Source organism: Sus scrofa, chromosome 5 (assembly GCF_000003025.6).
Source record: "Sus scrofa isolate TJ Tabasco breed Duroc chromosome 5, Sscrofa11.1, whole genome shotgun sequence".
Lineage (NCBI taxonomy): Eukaryota > Metazoa > Chordata > Mammalia > Artiodactyla > Suidae > Sus > Sus scrofa.
In genome coordinates this window covers 82,196,978-82,214,345 of record NC_010447.5, presented here as the reverse complement: position 1 = coordinate 82,214,345, position 17,368 = coordinate 82,196,978, and the positions used below count along the sequence as shown (strand labels likewise).

General features: G+C 37.7%; 1 protein-coding gene across 3 annotated transcripts in view; it reads right to left on the bottom strand.

Annotated features, from left to right (window-relative positions):
* WASHC3 (WASH complex subunit 3) overlaps positions 1–17,368 on the bottom strand; it is a 104,300-nt gene that overhangs the window by 45,207 nt on the left and 41,725 nt on the right. For all 3 annotated transcript variants that reach the window (XR_002344197.1, XM_021092677.1, XM_021092678.1), the window contains one exon: positions 13,033–13,097. Coding sequence is in view for 2 of the 3 variants with exons in the window: in XM_021092677.1 (XP_020948336.1) it covers positions 13,033–13,097 (65 nt within the window). In the remaining variant the exon portion in view is untranslated. The remainder of the gene's footprint in view (positions 1–13,032; positions 13,098–17,368) is intronic.

The following is a 17,368-nucleotide window of genomic DNA, read 5'->3' as shown; positions in this document are numbered from 1 at the left end:
ATAGGCCAGTGGCTACAGCTCCGATTCGACTCCTAGCCTTGGAACCTCCATATGCTGTGGAAGCAGCCTGAGAAATGACAAAAAGATAAATAAATAAATAAATAAATATAAAAGGCAAAAAAAAAAAAGCAAGAACTGTAGAAGCGGTGGGCCTAAACACTGGGCTCACGGTCCCCAGTAAACTTCCCTTTGTTACAGTTGATTTCTTACTGTGTTCGCTTTATTAAAAAGAAAAACATTACCAAAAGGAATTTGAATACTACATCAAAATTATATTAGTATCTATGGTAACTCAAGCAAATAAAACAATGTACACAACTCCCTTAACGTAACTGCCACTTAAGGATAAAAGCAGCTTAGGTCTAGAAGGGAATGAAATTACAAAATTAATTTACGTGTGTAACAATTTTTTAATATATGTGATGCTATAGCATAGTAGCTAGGACCAGACTCTGGAGCTGGACTGCTTGGGTTCAAATCCTAGCCTCACTACATATCTGCTGAGCAGCTTTGAGGGAAACTCTTTAATCACTGTGTACCCAAGTGAATGGATTGTGTGATGATTAAGACGAATTACTAAATGTAAAGTATACTGAATTATATAGAGTATAATGGCACAGAGTATCTACATTAAGTAGATGTTATCTAAAATAATAACAATAATAATAATGATATTAATAATAATGATGATAGATAATGGTTGGGTCCATTACCGCTGAGCTACAACAGGAACTCAGACAAATTATTGTTATACAATGTGATACGCAAAAATATAGCTGTACTAAGTATGCTTGTTTGAAAAGAAAAGGTAATTCACTTTACTAGGATTGGTCACAGAAGGCTCCAGAGAGGTGAAGACGCTTGTGAAGACTGTTGGGATATGCGTACGAATTTGCCATTAACAGAAAAGGTGGGAATAAGAGGGGATGAAAGCGTTCTAAGTAAAGAAAATAATGGGAATGGTGCAGCACACTGCATTTGGGACCCCGAAGTCACTGGGCAGCTAGGGAGTAAAGTACTTGGGGTACAACAGCAGATGAGATTAGGCCACTTAGCAGGGACAACAGGTGGAGGGTAGGGAGGAGTTACGAAATGCACGCTTTCACTGAAATCACACAACAAAGTTTAGGAATCTTAAGTAGTCATTTCTTTTTTTAACTGAAGTATAGTTGCTATACAATGTTATGTAAGTTACAGGTGTACAACACAGTGGTTCACAATTGTTAAAGGTTAAATCCATTTGTAATTATTATAAAATATTGGCTATATTCCCCGTACTGTACAATATATCCTTATAGTTTATTTATGTTGTACATAACAGTTTATACCTCTTAATCTTTTACCCCTATATATTGTCCCTCCCCATTCTCTCCCCCCTCTGGTAACCACTAGCTTTTCTCTATACCTATAAGCCTGCTTTTTTTATTGTTATATTCACTAGTGTGTTAGTTTTTTCAGATTCCACATATAAGTTATATCATACACTGTCTTTCTCTACCTGATTTATTTCACTTAGCATAATACTCTCCAAGTCCATCCAAATGGCAAAATTTCATTCTTTTTTACAGCTGAGTAGTATTCCATTGGGTATATATACCTTTTTTTTGGTTTGTTTTGCTTTTTAGGGCCACACCTACAGCATATGGAAGTTCCAGGCTAGGGGTCTAATCAGAGCTATAGCTGCCAGCCCACGCCACAGCCAGATCCGAGCTGCGTCTGCAACCTACACCACAGATCATGGCAATGCTGGATCCTTAACCCACCGAGTGAGGCCCAGGATCAAACCCACAACATCATGGATCCTAGTCAGGTTCATTAACCACTGAGCCACAAAGGGAACTCCTATATACTGCATCTTTATACATTCATCTGTTGATGAACACTTAGGCAGTCATTTATTTTTTAATTTTATGCGCATACTACATTTTTTTGAGTATATGCTTTTATTTTATTTTTTAAGGTACTCCCCTCCCCAAACTTATACCTTCTGATTATTAATTTTTATCATTTATATATACATTTTTTTCTACAGTACAGCATGGTGACCCAGGTACACTTACATGTATACATTCTTTTTTCTCACATTAAATGTTCCATCATAAGTGACTAGACTGAGTTCCCAGTGCTACACAGCAGGATCCCATTGCTTATCTATCCCGAAGGCAATATTCTGCATCTATTTATCCCAAGCTCCCAGTCTCTCCCACTCCCTCCCCTTCGCCCTTGGCAACCACAAGTCTATTCTCCAAGTCCATCATTTTCTTTTCTGTGGAAAGGTTCCTTTGTGCCATATATTAGATGCCAGATATAAGTGATATCATATGGTATTTGTCTTTCTCTTTCTGACTTATTTCACTCAGGATGAGAGTCTCTAGTTCCATCCATGTTGCTACAAATGGCATTATTTTATTCTTTTTTATGGCTGAGTAGTATTCCATTGTGTATACATACCACATCTTCCTGATCCAATCATCTATCAGTGGACATCTGTGTTGTTTCCATGTCTTGGCTATTGTGAATAGTGCTGCAATGAACATGTGGGTGCCTGTGTCTTTTTTAAGGAGAGTTTTGTCCGGATATATGCCCAGGAGTGGGATTGCTAGGTCATATGGTAGTTCTATGTATAGATTTCTAAGGTGCCTCCATACTGTTTTCCGTAGTGGCTGTACCAGCTTACATTCCCACCAACAGTGCAGGAGGGTTCCCTTTTCTCCACAACCTCTCCAGCATTTGTTATTTGTGGACTTCTTAATGATGGCCATTCTGATGGGTGTGAGGTGGTATCTCATGGCAGTTTTGATTTGCATTTCTCTAATAATCAGTGATGTCAAGCATTATTTCAAGTGCTTGTTGGCCACCTGTATATCTTTCTTGGAGAAATGTCTATTCAGGTCCTTTGCCCATTTTTCAATTGGGTTGTTGGCTTTTTTGCTGTTGAATTGTATAAGTTGTTTATATATTTTAGAGATTAGGCCCTTGTCAACTGTATCATTTGAAACTATTTTCTCCCATTCTGTAAGTTGTCTTTTTGGTATCCTTTGCTGTGCAAAAGCTTGTCATTTGGTTTATCCATTCACTTCTGGATAGGTATTGGGTTGTTTCTATCTTTGAACTATTGTCAATAATGCTGCTATGAACATGGATGTACAGATATCTATTTGAGTCCCTGCTTTCACTTCTTTTGATTATATACCCAGAAGTGGGATTGCTGGATCATATGGTAATGATATGCTTAGTTTTTTTAGGAAATGCCATACTGTTTTCCATAACAGTTACATTATTTTATATTCCCACTCACAGTGCACAAGGGTTCCAACTTCTTCATATTCCCATCAACACTTTGTTTGCCCCATTTGTTTTATTTTATTTTATTTTATTTGAGCCACACCCATGGCATATGGAAGTTCCCAGGCTACGGGTTGAATTGGAGCTGAGCCACGATGGAAACTCTAGGCCCACTCATTTAAAAATAAATTTAAAGGTACTCTGATTTAGAATTGCTAGGAAAACAAAAGCTATACAACTAGAGTTCTTTTGGTATAGAAAAAAGGAAAAAGTTCAAAAAAATCATGAGAATTAAATGAGGCAATATAGATGAAAACATTTTGTAAGTTACAAAGCTTTACAAAAAGTCAATGTAATAATAAAAGTCAGAACAATATCATCATTTGCAGACTGGATATTTACATTCTTAGGGGGAACAGAAATTTGGCTTTTTATATCATGATCAGAATTGTTTAATCGTATATATATGAACCTTTTAAGTTTTTTTCATGGAAAGAAGTTTTAAAGATATGTTTTAAAAGGTTGCTACTTTGGCTGCACCCACGGTATATGGAAGTTCTTGGTGCAGGGACCAATTCCGGGCCACTGCTGCGACGTATGCCACAGCTGCAGCAGTGCTAGATCCTTAACCCACTGTGCCAGGCTGGGGATGGAACCTGCACCTCAGCAGCAACTGAAGTTGCCACAGAGACAACGGGATACAATAACCTGCTGTGCTACAGCAGGAACTCCTACTCTCAGTATTTTAAACATACAAGTAAATCACTAAAAAAGATGTACATCAGCAAAATGCAGAAAAACATGTAAAGTCATAAGTATATTCATGATTTATCCTGTCTTTTTAAAAAATCTCAATCTGTAGTGGTTATAATAAAAAACACTAGGAGTTCCCCTCGTGGTGCAGTGGTTAACGAATCAGACTAGGAAACATGAGATTGCGGGTTCGATCCCTGGCCTTGCTCAGTGGGTTAAGGATCTGGCGTTGCCCTGAGCTGTGGTGTAGGTTGCAGACGCAGCTCGGATCCCGTGTTGCTGTGGCTCTGGCGTAGGCTGACGGCTACAGCTCTGATTTGACCCGACCCCTAGCCTGGGAACTCCATATGCTGTGGGAGCAAGTGGCCCTAGAAAAGGAAAAAAAGACAAATAAATAAATAAATAAATAAATAAAAAACACTAGGTTGGCGGGTACATTTTAATAAGCCTATTTATATAACTTGAATAATTTGTATTTTACATATTCAAGACTATCAATAAAAGTCTTAGTGAAAGCAAAACTTTTTAAACTCTTTACTAAGTCTAATTTCTTTAAAAAGTATTTTCAAAGAAGTTACTAAGTTGATGTCAACTAAAACTGAACCAAAATTTAGAAAGGATAGAAGAATAAACCATATACAAACCAGCACTTTTTAGGATACCAGATGTCATGTGCATATGTTATTTCTGACACCTTTCTCCCATTTATGTGAATCAAATAAGACTATCAACCACGATTCCTACTGCCCTCATCCCCTCCTTATACCCTTCCTTGTTTCAATCACATAATCCAGGCCTAGGCAGGTCATAAGAATCTCTTGCCCTGAAAAGAGATCAATTCAAGATAGTGTACATAACCCAGGCAGGGACAAGCAGAATGTTTCCTTAGAAATGACCTATGGACTATGAAGAAGGGGCTCTCTTTCTGTTCGGTTGGTCAAACTAGCAACATTAAAGTCAAATAAAATATAATGCAAATATTATTTGTTGATTCCTTATTTTCAAGGAGGAAGCTCATCAGAAGCAGAAGACAAGTGGATTATTATGCCAAGGAGTAAAGGAGGAATGAAGTGCCAGATGAGGGACAAGACCAGCCAGCCAGCACTCATGCTTCTGCATCCCTGATTCTGTCCTACTTAGACTTCATAGATGTGTGAGTCAATAACGTCCCTTTGTGCTTAAGCTAGTTTGAGTTAGTTTCTGTGATTCTGAACATGAAATGGGTCCTAAAATACAAATATCATTGGTTTAATTTGTTTTCATTAAAGAGATATTTGTATTTGTTTTTTAAAACCACAGCTACTTTTTAGGACACCAAACATTATAAACATTCTTTGGAAAAACATTTATTTACATATATAAATAAAGATATTTTTCACTTTATTTAAATTTAACAGTTGAATCTCACGCAGATTAAGTGCCAAAAAACACTGTTAATAAAAATACTGCTGAGTAGTGGGAGAGAGTGCAATAGTTATCATTCAAGTCACTTTTCAATATCAACTATGGCACACGTAAAGTTATGTCACATGACACTTGCCAATTAGTGTTTTTCTCAGAGCTCTGTGCAAAGGCAGTAAGTGGCCTGAAGGAAGGGGCAAAACACTAAATTCCTGAAGTGGGATTTCATTGGCTAAATAAAGACACCTGGGTGAGTTAAAAACACACACACAAGTTTGACTTTGCTATTACAGTGACCAGAAAGACTTATTTCAGCATTATATTTATTCAAAATATACATTCTTTGTTTTTGTTTTTTTTTTTTTTGTTTTGTTTTTTTGTCTTTTTGTCTTTTTGCCATTTCTTGGGCCGCTCCCGCGGCATATGGAGGTTCCCAGGCTAGGAAAAGCAAGTTTTCTTGCTTTTCTTTCGGTTAATGCTAATAAATCTAATCAGAGCCGCAGCCACTGGCCTACACCAAAGCCACAGCAACGCGGGATCTGAGCCGCATCTATGACCTACACCACAGCTCACGGCAACACCGGATCCTTAACCCACTGAGCAAGGCCAGGGATCGAACCTGCAACCTCATGGTTTCTAGTTGGATTCATTAACCACTGAGCCACGATGGGAACTCCTGGTCTTTTCTATTTTGAATGGACATCAAGACAGGTACATCCTCAGGTATATCCTGTCTTTTGTTGTGGTAAGCAGATTCCCACAGGCAAAGAAAAAATTAATGTCTAATATCATAAAGAAAAAGCCAGCCGCCCTAGTTAAAAGAGGTTTCTGCTGTTTATCTTAGGGTTCTTTACTTCCCAGCAGCTCTTTATCTCTCGCTTGCTAGACACTGACAGACCATAACTGCCTTTTTTTTTTTTTTTTGGCTATGCCCAAGATCCAACTTGTGCCAGAGCACTGACTGGGGCCACAACAGTGACAATGAAAGATCTTTAACTGTTAGGCCACCAGGGAACTCCCACAAATGCTTGTAACCCGTCCTCTTTGATATTTTTACTATCTCTTACTCTTGACATCCAGGGCTTCAAGAGTGACTAATCTCAATTTTTTTGACACTGATTTTTCCTGTTCTATACTCTCTAGCCAGTCTGCCAGCTAGTGGTTGAGAACTGGTAATTATGCTGAGTGGAATCCTAGCTCAGCAAGAACCAAAAATATGGAACAAGTAAAAAACCTATTTTTGGAATGGTCCAGTTGAGAAATTGAGATCAATTCTATTCTCAACCAGCCAAAACCCAACCTTTAATCCATTATATTGTTCTGTAGCTAGGGGTGGACAAAGATCACTGGCAGATAAGGAATTCCCTTAGAAGGCAGGAAAATCTATCAGACATGACTTGAATATAATTAAAGTTTTCTTGCTTTTCTTTCGGTTAATGCTAATAAATCTCCTCTTGTCTCAGTGATAAGTAGGCTGAGGTGGTTACTTTTATTTCTGGCAACCATAATCATGGTCATTCCACAGTCTGGGAGGAGGGTATAAATATCTTTTCAATAGATATGTCCAGGACAAAGGCCAACTGAACTGGTTCTGTTTAAAGCCTGCAAAGTAACTTGCTTTCTTTAGCCCAATCAGTTTCCATCTGCACCCTCCTATTAATCTTAAGAGTGTGACCACATGCTCAGTGAACACCAAAGGGAAAATAAACACACACACACACAAAAGAGTATGACCAGTCAAATTTCAATTTCAGGAATCTCTTCTTCACTACAAAATTTAAAATACAGATTTTTTTTCAGTCTGGGAAAATTCAAAAGGACAGTTACTCTGTGTATGTTAACTATGTCTTTGTTGAAAACACAATGGTATACAGGCAACTACAGGACTATAAACAAGTTGTGATCCAAAAGCATGGTAGATCCAACTGTTTAGAACTTGCTACATATTCTTCCATTAAAACATTCATAAATCACAACTAACATTTACTGAACATTTACTGCTTGTCCAGAGCTGTGCTAAGGGCTTACATCATTCTCTTACTTAGTCTGAACAATTCTTAAAGGGTGAACCCCTCTATCTCCCCTTTACTGACAAGGAAACTGATGCACACAGAGATGAGGCAATCTGTCCAGGGTCATATGGCTGGAAAGTGGCAGGGCAGAATCTGGACCCCAGCAAATAAACCATTTCTAAAATCTGCCTTAGCCTGAGCCTTAACCAGCATGAATTTCATCTCTTGCTAGACAGGTCCAGAGGCTAAAAGTAGTAATTATGAGGTAATATTAGTGACCTTAGTTATGGGACACAAACGAAAGCAGAGAAGAGGAAAGGGAGAAACTTTTCTTTTCCTGGTAAGAAAATCTAAGCATTGACTGAAATAATTTATAAAGCAATATTCTATATTTTTGAACACAAAACTAAAACAGATTAACCTTAACATTGTCCATTTTCTTTCCCCTTAGACTCTTTTGAGTATGATGGTAACAATAGTATTCTTTCACATACCTTTTTACTTTTTGGCTTTTTTTTTTTTACTAATTTTTACAAGCTAAAAGAAGTAATTCTTGGTTATGTAAGCACCACTATTATTTTCAAAAACTTGGATTTTTTAAAGGTATTAAATAATCACTCAGAAGTAGCAGGTAAATACCATTTATTTGGTAATTATCAGGCATTTCTTCAGTTTTATGGACTTCATAAAATTCAGTGATAGTGATTTTTCTAGGAAAATAGTCAGGCTCTCTTCTCCCTTACCATGTAAACCATTTTGGTTTAAAATTACATACTCTTCACACCTTCACACCGTGCACAAAAATAAACTCAAAATGACTTGAAGACTTAAACGTAAGATAAGACACCATCAAACTCTTAGAAGAGAACATAGGCAAAACATTCTCTGACATCAGCCTTACAAATGTTTTCTCTGGTCAGTCTCCCAAGACAAGGGAAATAAAAGCGAAAATAAACCAGTGGGACCTAATCAAAGGGACAAGCTTTTGCATAGCAAAGGAAACCATTAAAAAAAAAAAAAAAAAAAAAAAAAAAAAAAAAAAAAAAAAAGAGACAACTTGCAGAATGGGAGAAAATAGTTTCAAATGATGCAACTGACAAGGGCCTAATCTCTAAAATATACAAATAACTTATACAGCTTAACAGCAAAAAAAGCCAACAACCCAATTGAAAAATGGGCAAAAGACCTGAATAGACTGTCCTCCAAAGAAAATATACAGAGGGCCAATAAGGACATGAAAAAATGCTCGACATCAATGATTATTAGAGAAAGCAAATCAAAACTACCATGAGGTACCACCTCACACCTGTCAGAATGGCCATCATTAATAAATCCACAAATAACAAATGCTGGAGAGGGTGTAGAGAAAAGGGAACCCTCCTGCACAGCTGGTGGGAATGTAAGCTGGTACAGCCACTATGGAAAACAGTATGGAGGTATCTTAGAAATCTATACATAGAACTACCATATGACCCAGCAATTTCACTCTTGGGCATATATCTGGACAAAACTTTCCTTGAAAAAGACACATGCACCCGCATGTTCACTGCAGCACTATTAACAATAGCCAAGTCATGGAAATAACCTAAATGTCCATCGATAGATGAATGGATTCAGAAGATGTCGTATATATACACAATAGAGTACTACTCAGCCATAAAAAAGAACAAAATAATGCCATTTGTACCAACATGGATGGAACCAGATACTTTCATCCTGAGCGAAGTAAGTCAGAAAGAGAAAGATAAATACCATATCACTTATATCTGGCATCTAATATACAGCACAAATGAACCTCTCCACAGAAAAAAAAGTATGGACATGGAGAACAGACTTGTGGTTGCCAAGGGGTAAGGGTAGAGAGGGAGATGGACTGGGAGCTTGGGGTAAATAGATGCAGAATGTTGCCTTAGGGGTAGATAAGCAATAAGATCCTGCTGTACAGCACTGGGAAATATATCTAGTCACTTATGATGGAGCATGATAATGGGAGAAAAAGGAATATGTATATGCGTATGTGTGACTGGGTTACCTTGCTGTACAATAGAAAACTGACAGAACACTGTAAACCAGCTATAACTGCAAAAAATAAAAAAAAAATTTTTTTTAAATTACATACTCTTGGCTTCCAAACTGTTGTATACATAAGCCAATTGAATAACAATGTATTTTCTGATCAGTATTTATTTCTATATTACCTCAATTTTGCTCTTTGCTCAGCATAAACAGATCTAGGCTATTTCCTCTTATAGTCGTAGGAGTCTATCTTACTACTAAGGCTAATAAAAAAAAAAAGTACATGTTTACACTTTAAAAGAAAAAAGAACAATCTTTAGTTCTTGGGTGAGGCTTAATATGAACCCAAGATTCTAAATAAAAGTACACTCTTTTCTTGAATGGCACATTTTCTTCTTCTTAATCATCTTAGACATTTCTTCCAAAATGACGCTCCTTAACTTTTATGTAAACATAATTTTCAGAGCATGAGAATTCCTCTTTAACAAGGAGGTTGATTCCACTTATCATATCTAGCTAAACATAGTTGGAGCGGGTTTTCTAGTAGTAGTGCTGATAGGTTATAGCGAGTCACCCTACTCCAACCAGCGTCCCTTGTGACCAATGGCATGTACTCATGAGGTAATGGGGCAGAATTCAGGCTCCAGGCTGTGGTTGAAGAATAGCTTTTCTGTAAGACAATGTTAACTGTTACTGGAATTCTACCCTAAAACTTGGCACCACCTTGCAATTGAATGTTTCTCAACATTTACAGACAATGACATGCCTTCAAACTTGCTAAGTGAGGTATATCAAGGAAGTACTGGCAGCCCTGGGGGTTCTCCCTTTGGTAGTCAGCCATGGACTTCTTAAGGTGGTAATACCTAAATGGACTCTTAAAGAATTTCAAATTAGTCTGGTCAATAAGAGGGAAGGAAGTTCCATGGGGAGGAAAACAAAAACTCAAAGACACCAGGAAAATGGAGTTCCCGTCATGGCTCAGTGGTTAATGAACCTGACTAGCATCCATGAGGACTCTGGTTCGATCTCTGGCCTCACTCAGTGGGTTAAGGATCTGGTGTTGTCGTGAGCTGTGGTGAAGGTCACAGACATGTCTCAGATCCCTGTTGCTATGACTCTGGTGTAGGCCGGCGGCTACAGCTCCAAATGGATCCCTAGCCTGGGAACTTCCATATGCCGCGGGTGTGGCCTTAAAAGACAAAAAGACAAAAAAGACCAAAAAAGACAAACAAACAGGAGTTCTCGTCGTGGCGCATTGGTTAACGAATCCGACTGGGAACCATGAGGTTGCGGGTTCGATCCTTGCCCTTGCTCAGTGGGTTAACGATCCGGCGTTGCCATGAGCTGTGGTGTAGGTTGCAGACGCGGCTCGGATCCAGCGTTGCTGTGGCTCTGGCGTGGGCTGGTGGCTACAGCTCCGATTCAACCCCTAGCCTGGGAACCTCCATATGCCGTGGAAGCGGTCCAAGAAATAGCAAAAAAAAAAAAAAAAAAAAAAAAAAAAGACAAACAAACAAGCAAACAAACAAAAAACCCACAAAAAAATAAAGACACTGGGAAAAGGATACATTCAAAGAACTGCAAATAGTTTGCTACAGCTGCAGGAGACAGGAATGTATGAATGAGTGGCAAGAAATGAAGCTAGAGTCCTAAAGATAAAAGCATTTATTTGTGATTCTAAGATGTTAGACTATATGCTAAAGGCAGTGGAGAGACACAGAAAGATTTGTATGTGTGAACAGACAAACTGTATGAACAGATGCATTAAGTTTTTAGTGACAGATTGAAAGAGAATAGGAAAACCAATCAGGAGCTATTGTAATAATTCAGGTGAGAAATGATGAGAGCTTGAACTAAACAGTAATGGCATGGAGGCATGCGGTCAGATTTGAGAGATATTAAAAATGAGAAAATCATAGTGACTCACATGGTAAGGGGTTGGGAGGAGGCCAGAATCAAGGGTGACTTTCAAGTTGCTAGTGTGTGTAGCTGGTTGAAGTAAAGGGTTATGAGGTAGGTTTAGGCTGGGCAGGGTATGAAATTAAGCCAGTAGGTGGTAAAGAGATTAGATATCCAGCATGTGTTGATGCTTACAGGGCTGCTAGTTTTCCATTTATTACATTTTCTCTAGAGAGAAAAATCATCATTTTGAAGGTCATTTTAGCTCTCTGTTAGTATAGAAGGTCTGCTGTATTTCCAAAAGCAAAAAAGAGGTCATGGTCAATGTTATATATTTATAACATATATTCCAGTGAGTACCAAAAATATATTTATAACATATATTCCAGTGACTACCAAAATGGATTGGACCCATATGTTCAATTTACATTAAAGTATATGTCACAATCCATATGCTTTAAAAGTGTGTCAGAAACAATTTCCAGAACAAATGCCAAATATCCTAGAGATGCTTTAAATTACCAATCCAAACCATTGTACTCGAACTATTTGCTACTTTAATATACACTAAATGGAGATAAATATGGGAAATTTATTCTGCAGGCTTTTAAAAAATTCTTAGGTTTAATATTTTGAAAGATAAAATATGAGAAAAAGATTGTATGTATGAGGAAAAATGCACACATTTTCTTGAAGGGCTAAGAGTCAAGAAAAATTCCAAAGTATACTGCTGGTACAGTATGAATGCCTGGATAGCTAACATAGCTAAACACACTGGGGTGAACTAAAACTCCAAAACTGGAAAGACTCTTTACAAGTGTCCAGATACTTACAAAACAGACTAGCTCTGAATAATCCATTAAGATATACTTTATCCAAGATGAGCTATGTAGCTAGATTTGCCTGGATGGAATATATTACTGTCAAATTTCTAAGCCACAAATTTTCAGCATTTCTCAAAAAAATTTATAAATGACACAAAACAATATCTAGTTTCACAATAAACATTAATGTAGACTTAGAGTTTCCCTATTTATTTCCACATCTGGCTCAACTTAGATCATGGTAGAGTAAATTTCCCATACACCAAGGTCTTAAGTGAAAATCGGGTAGAGGGAGGAAGGGAGGAAAACAGTAGCATGGAAAGAAAAAGAACACTGCTTCTTGTGGACAGTACTGCTGTGCGATAAAACTGTCATCAAATTACATCTGTTTTGCATATATAGATCCATCATTAATCCTCACTGAAACTGCTTCTAAATGTTTTAAGGCTGGTTTTAGTAGCACAACACAGATCATTTTTGAAACACAGTAGAGGCACTATTTATGAAAGTAGCTTCCTTAATCACAAAACCTTGTATAGGAAAAATATAGACAGAGTTTGAACTATTTTTTACTATTATGACTGATAGATTCAGTACCTTGGCAGTAATATCATTATATTAGAAGAATACTTGGAGTTCCCATCGTGGTACAGCAGAAACAAATCCGACTAGGAACCATGAGGTTGCAGGTTCAATCCCTGGCCTCTCTCAGTGGATTAAGGATCTGTCATTGCTATGGCTGTGACTGTGGCCAGCAGCTGTAGCTCCAACTGGATCCCTAGCCCGGGTGCCATGGGTGCAGCCCTAAAAACCAAAAAAAAAAAAAAAAGAAGAATACTTACTCAAGAAGATCTGGGTCTAGTCCCTCTGAAATCATTTTGTTTCTTATTGCCATCACTGGAACACCCTAAGAAAGAACACAAGATGATAATTCAATTATTAAATACACCTCCTTCATAAAAACGAAGAGACCAATGGAACAGAATCCAGAGCCCAGATATAATCCCAAGCAACCAATATTTGACAAGGGAGCCAAGAATACTCAATGGAGAAAACAGTCTCTTCAATAAATCATACTGGGAAAAACTGGATATTCACATGTAAAATAAAACTTGACCCTCATTGTATACTACTCATAACCATGAAACCTAGAAAGAAAACTCCTTGACATGGGTCTTGTAATGATATTGTAGAAATCATTACCTAAAGCACAAGTGACAAAATAGTGAGACACCACACTAAAAAGATGTGGGAGTTCCCATTGTGGCACAGTGGAAACGAATCCAACCAGGAACCACAAGGTTGCGGGTTTGATCCCTGGCCTCACTCAGTGGGTTACAAATTTGGCATTGCTCTGAGCTGTGGGTGTAGGTCACAGATAGAGCTTGGCTCCCACGTTGCTGTGGCTGTGGCTGTGGCCCATGGCTACAGCTCCGATTCGACCCCTGGCCTGGGAACCTCCATATGCTGTGGGTGCAGCCCTAAAAATAAATGAATAAATAAATAAATAAACTAAAAAGATGCACAGCAAAAGATACTATCAACGAAGTGAAAACCTATGAAATTGGAAAAGACAACCTATGAAATGGGAAAAAATATTTGCAAACCATATATCTGATAAGAGGTTAATATCCAAAATATAAAAAACATACATCTCCAGAGCCAAAAAGATGGGCAAAGAATCTGAATAGACATTTTTCCAAAGAAGACATGTGAATGGTCACCAATACATCTAAAACTTCTCAACATCACTAGTCATTGGGGAAATGAAAATTAAAAGCACAATGAGATGTCACCTCATGGCTGTTAGAATGGCCACGATCAAAAAAACAAGAGATAGGAGTTCTCTTGTGGTGCAGTGGGTTAGGGATCCGGTGTTGTCACTGCAGCAGCTCAGGTTGCTGCTGTGGCTTAGGTTCAATCCCTGGCCCAGCAACTGCCATATGCTGTGAGCATGGCCAAAAAACAAACAAAACAAACAAAAAATAAGAGACAGCAAATGTTGGTGTGGATATGGAGAAAAGGAAACACTTGTGCACTGTTTGTTAGAATGTAAGCTGGTACAGCCATTTTGGAAAAGACAACAGAGTTTATGAAAAAATTAAAAATAGAACTACCATATGATCTAGCAGTTCCAGTTCTGAGAATCTTCCCCTCAAACCCCAAAAAACTAACTCAAAAAGATATCTGCACCCCCATGTTCATAGCAGCATTATTTACAATAGCCAAGACATGGAAACAATCTAAGTGTCCACTGATGAATGAATGGATAAAGAGTGTATATACACAATGGGAATATTATTCAGCCATAAAACAGGAATATCCTACCATTTGCAACAACGCAGATAGATCTTAGAGGCATTATACTGGGTTGAAGTAAGTCAGACAGAGAAGGAAAAATACTGTATCTCACCTATATGTGGCATCTAAAAGCAAAACAAAACAAAACAAAACATCCCAAACGCACTGAAAAAGACATCAGACTTGTGGTTACCAGAGACAGAGGATAGAGGAAGGAGGACCTGAAGGAAGAGGGTACAAACTTGAAGTTATACGGTAAGTAAGTACCAGGGATGTAACGCGCAGCATGACGACTATAGGTAACACTGCTGTATGACGTATGGGAAAGTTAAGAGAGTAGATCCTAAGAGTTCTCATCACAAGGTGAATTGTTTTACTTTCTTTTTATTGTACCTGTATGAAATGATGGATGTTAAGTAAACCCACTGTGGTAGTCATTTCACAATATATGTAAATCAAACCATCATGCTATACAACTTAATCTTATACAGTGATGTATGTCAATTATTTCTCAATAAAACTGGAAAAAAATTTTAAAAATAGAAGCTGGAAAAAAGCCTCCTTTTAGATGGATCACTATTTAAAATAACTCTTATATTGCTTTCATATTAGTATGTGCATAGCACGTGAATAATCTAATAAGGTATATATTTTAACTGACTTAATGGAATCAGTACTATCCAATACCACAAAGCCCAAATTAAATCATTTGAGCCTATCCATTACTAATTCTGCTGGATAAAAGCCAGATATCATATTCTCACTCTTCTTATATCACCGAAAGAAAGAAAACATTGATAAGTCAAATGATTAAGGCCTTGGCTGGGACAGTGCCATGAATACTTAACAATATGAATAAATGTCTTTCAAATAAAGATTTCAGAGCTTTCTACTCTTAAGTAGAGCTGTGTTAATGTTCTTTTCATAAGCAAATGGTCCAATTTCATTTGGACACATTATGCACTAAGGTCAAAGAGAATTCAAGAACTCTTCTGGGATTATATTATATATCTTCTCTATACCAATACAAACACTATGTCATGATAATTCTAGAAGTGTATAAGTCACAAAAACATTGAGAACATGTGAATTTTAAAGTTCAGGGTAAGAATATCAAAACAGTAAGAAGAAGATATGTCAGAAATAAATACAATTTTACTTGGAAAGGGGGCTGATTTGACGTATAAATAAACACTTCTTGAGAGCTGACTTATAAAGCTCTAAGGGGAGAAGATGCAATCAAGTCTCTCTGTCAACTCCTCCTCCTCCTCACACCACCCCAAAAGATGAAGAAACACTAATGTGATGTGTTAAATTTAAAGACCTTGATTACATCAACAGTAAGTGGGGTCAAGGTGCTTTAAAAGACCATACACATGGTTGGAACCCTCTCCCTCATGTCTCTTCATCCCATGTGGCAAAAACAGTAAGCTGAGCCAGGGTCCATGTAGGAAAAAGCTCAATCACTTCTCCATGCAGTTACATACTCTTCTCTTTGGCCCTCCCTTGTCACCTGCCAGTTGTGACATTCAGTTCTGAATTTAAGGTACAGGCAGAAGCCCTTCAGGAGCTCTGATGCTCCAGTCCAATTTCTTGGAGTCCTACCCTGAAATTTCTGGGCAGTAACCCAGCTAAGTTTCCCCGGACTTCTTTTCCACTTGTCCCTTATGTGTTTTCTGGTCTCAGGGGTCTACAGGGTTAGTGGTACAATTTTGATATCACAATACCACACCTCAATGTTTAACATCACAATTGCAGCACAGTGCTTTATGCTGAGAAAATAGACACAACCAGCTCCTACTCTCAGAGAATACAAGTTTAATAGATGTGTTAAACAGATGATGACAATACAGTCATAAAACTGGTTAAGAGGCCTGTGAGGTTAGACCTGAGGAAAAGCAGACTGAGTGACGAACTAGCAAAGAATTCACTGAGGTGAGTTTTGAAGAGGGGATAGGCATTTATATAAAAGGAAAAAACACAAAAGACTTAGAAATATATCTTCAAATCATGTATCATACATAAGCGTATCTCAAAAATATTTTTTAAGAAAATACACTTGGCCAGATATTTGCCTCCAAAATGCTGATTTTATCTTATATTTCATTTAATAAATCTGCATTGAGATCCGGACAAGTATATATAAAAATGACAATCAAATGCAAGATTCAATATGCAGAGCCTTCAAAGTTAATGAGCATCTCTCTCGGAAAAGTTACAGACCTTACTAAATTAAGTTCTGATTGTTATTAACTACAATCCTCATTTTTTTTTTTTTTTTTTTGGCCTTTTTAGGGCTGCACCCTTGGCATATGAAGGTTCCCAGGCTAGGGGTCTAATTGGAGCTGTAGCCGCTGGCCTACACCACAGCCACAGCAATGCCAGATCCAAGCTGCGTCTGTGACCTACACCACAGCTCACAGTAACGCAGGGTCCTTGACCTGCCGAGCAAGGCCAGAGATGGAACCTGCAACCTCATGGTTCCTAGTCAGATTCGTTGCCACTGCGCCACAATGGGAACTCCACAATTCTCGCTTTTAAAATCAGAAAATATATTAAAAATTTAACCCTTACTTTAAAAAATGCCTAGAAAAGACAGTTGTAGAGTCATAAAATGCCTTCTATAAGCACAATTTCTTATTTTGGCCATGGAGGAGAAAAAGTTCAAGTTCTCTACAGCTTGCTAGGTTAAAGGACGTTGGGAAAGCAAAGGTTTTCTTTCAAATTCAAGTTACCAGGAAGACTCTTCTGAAAGAGGCAAGGCGGTCATTACAGACCCATCTATACATTCATCTTCACAACTGCATTGTTTTATATTTTAAATTAGTAAAATATAATCTATTCAGGCTCTAATAAAAATGGACACTTAAATGCATC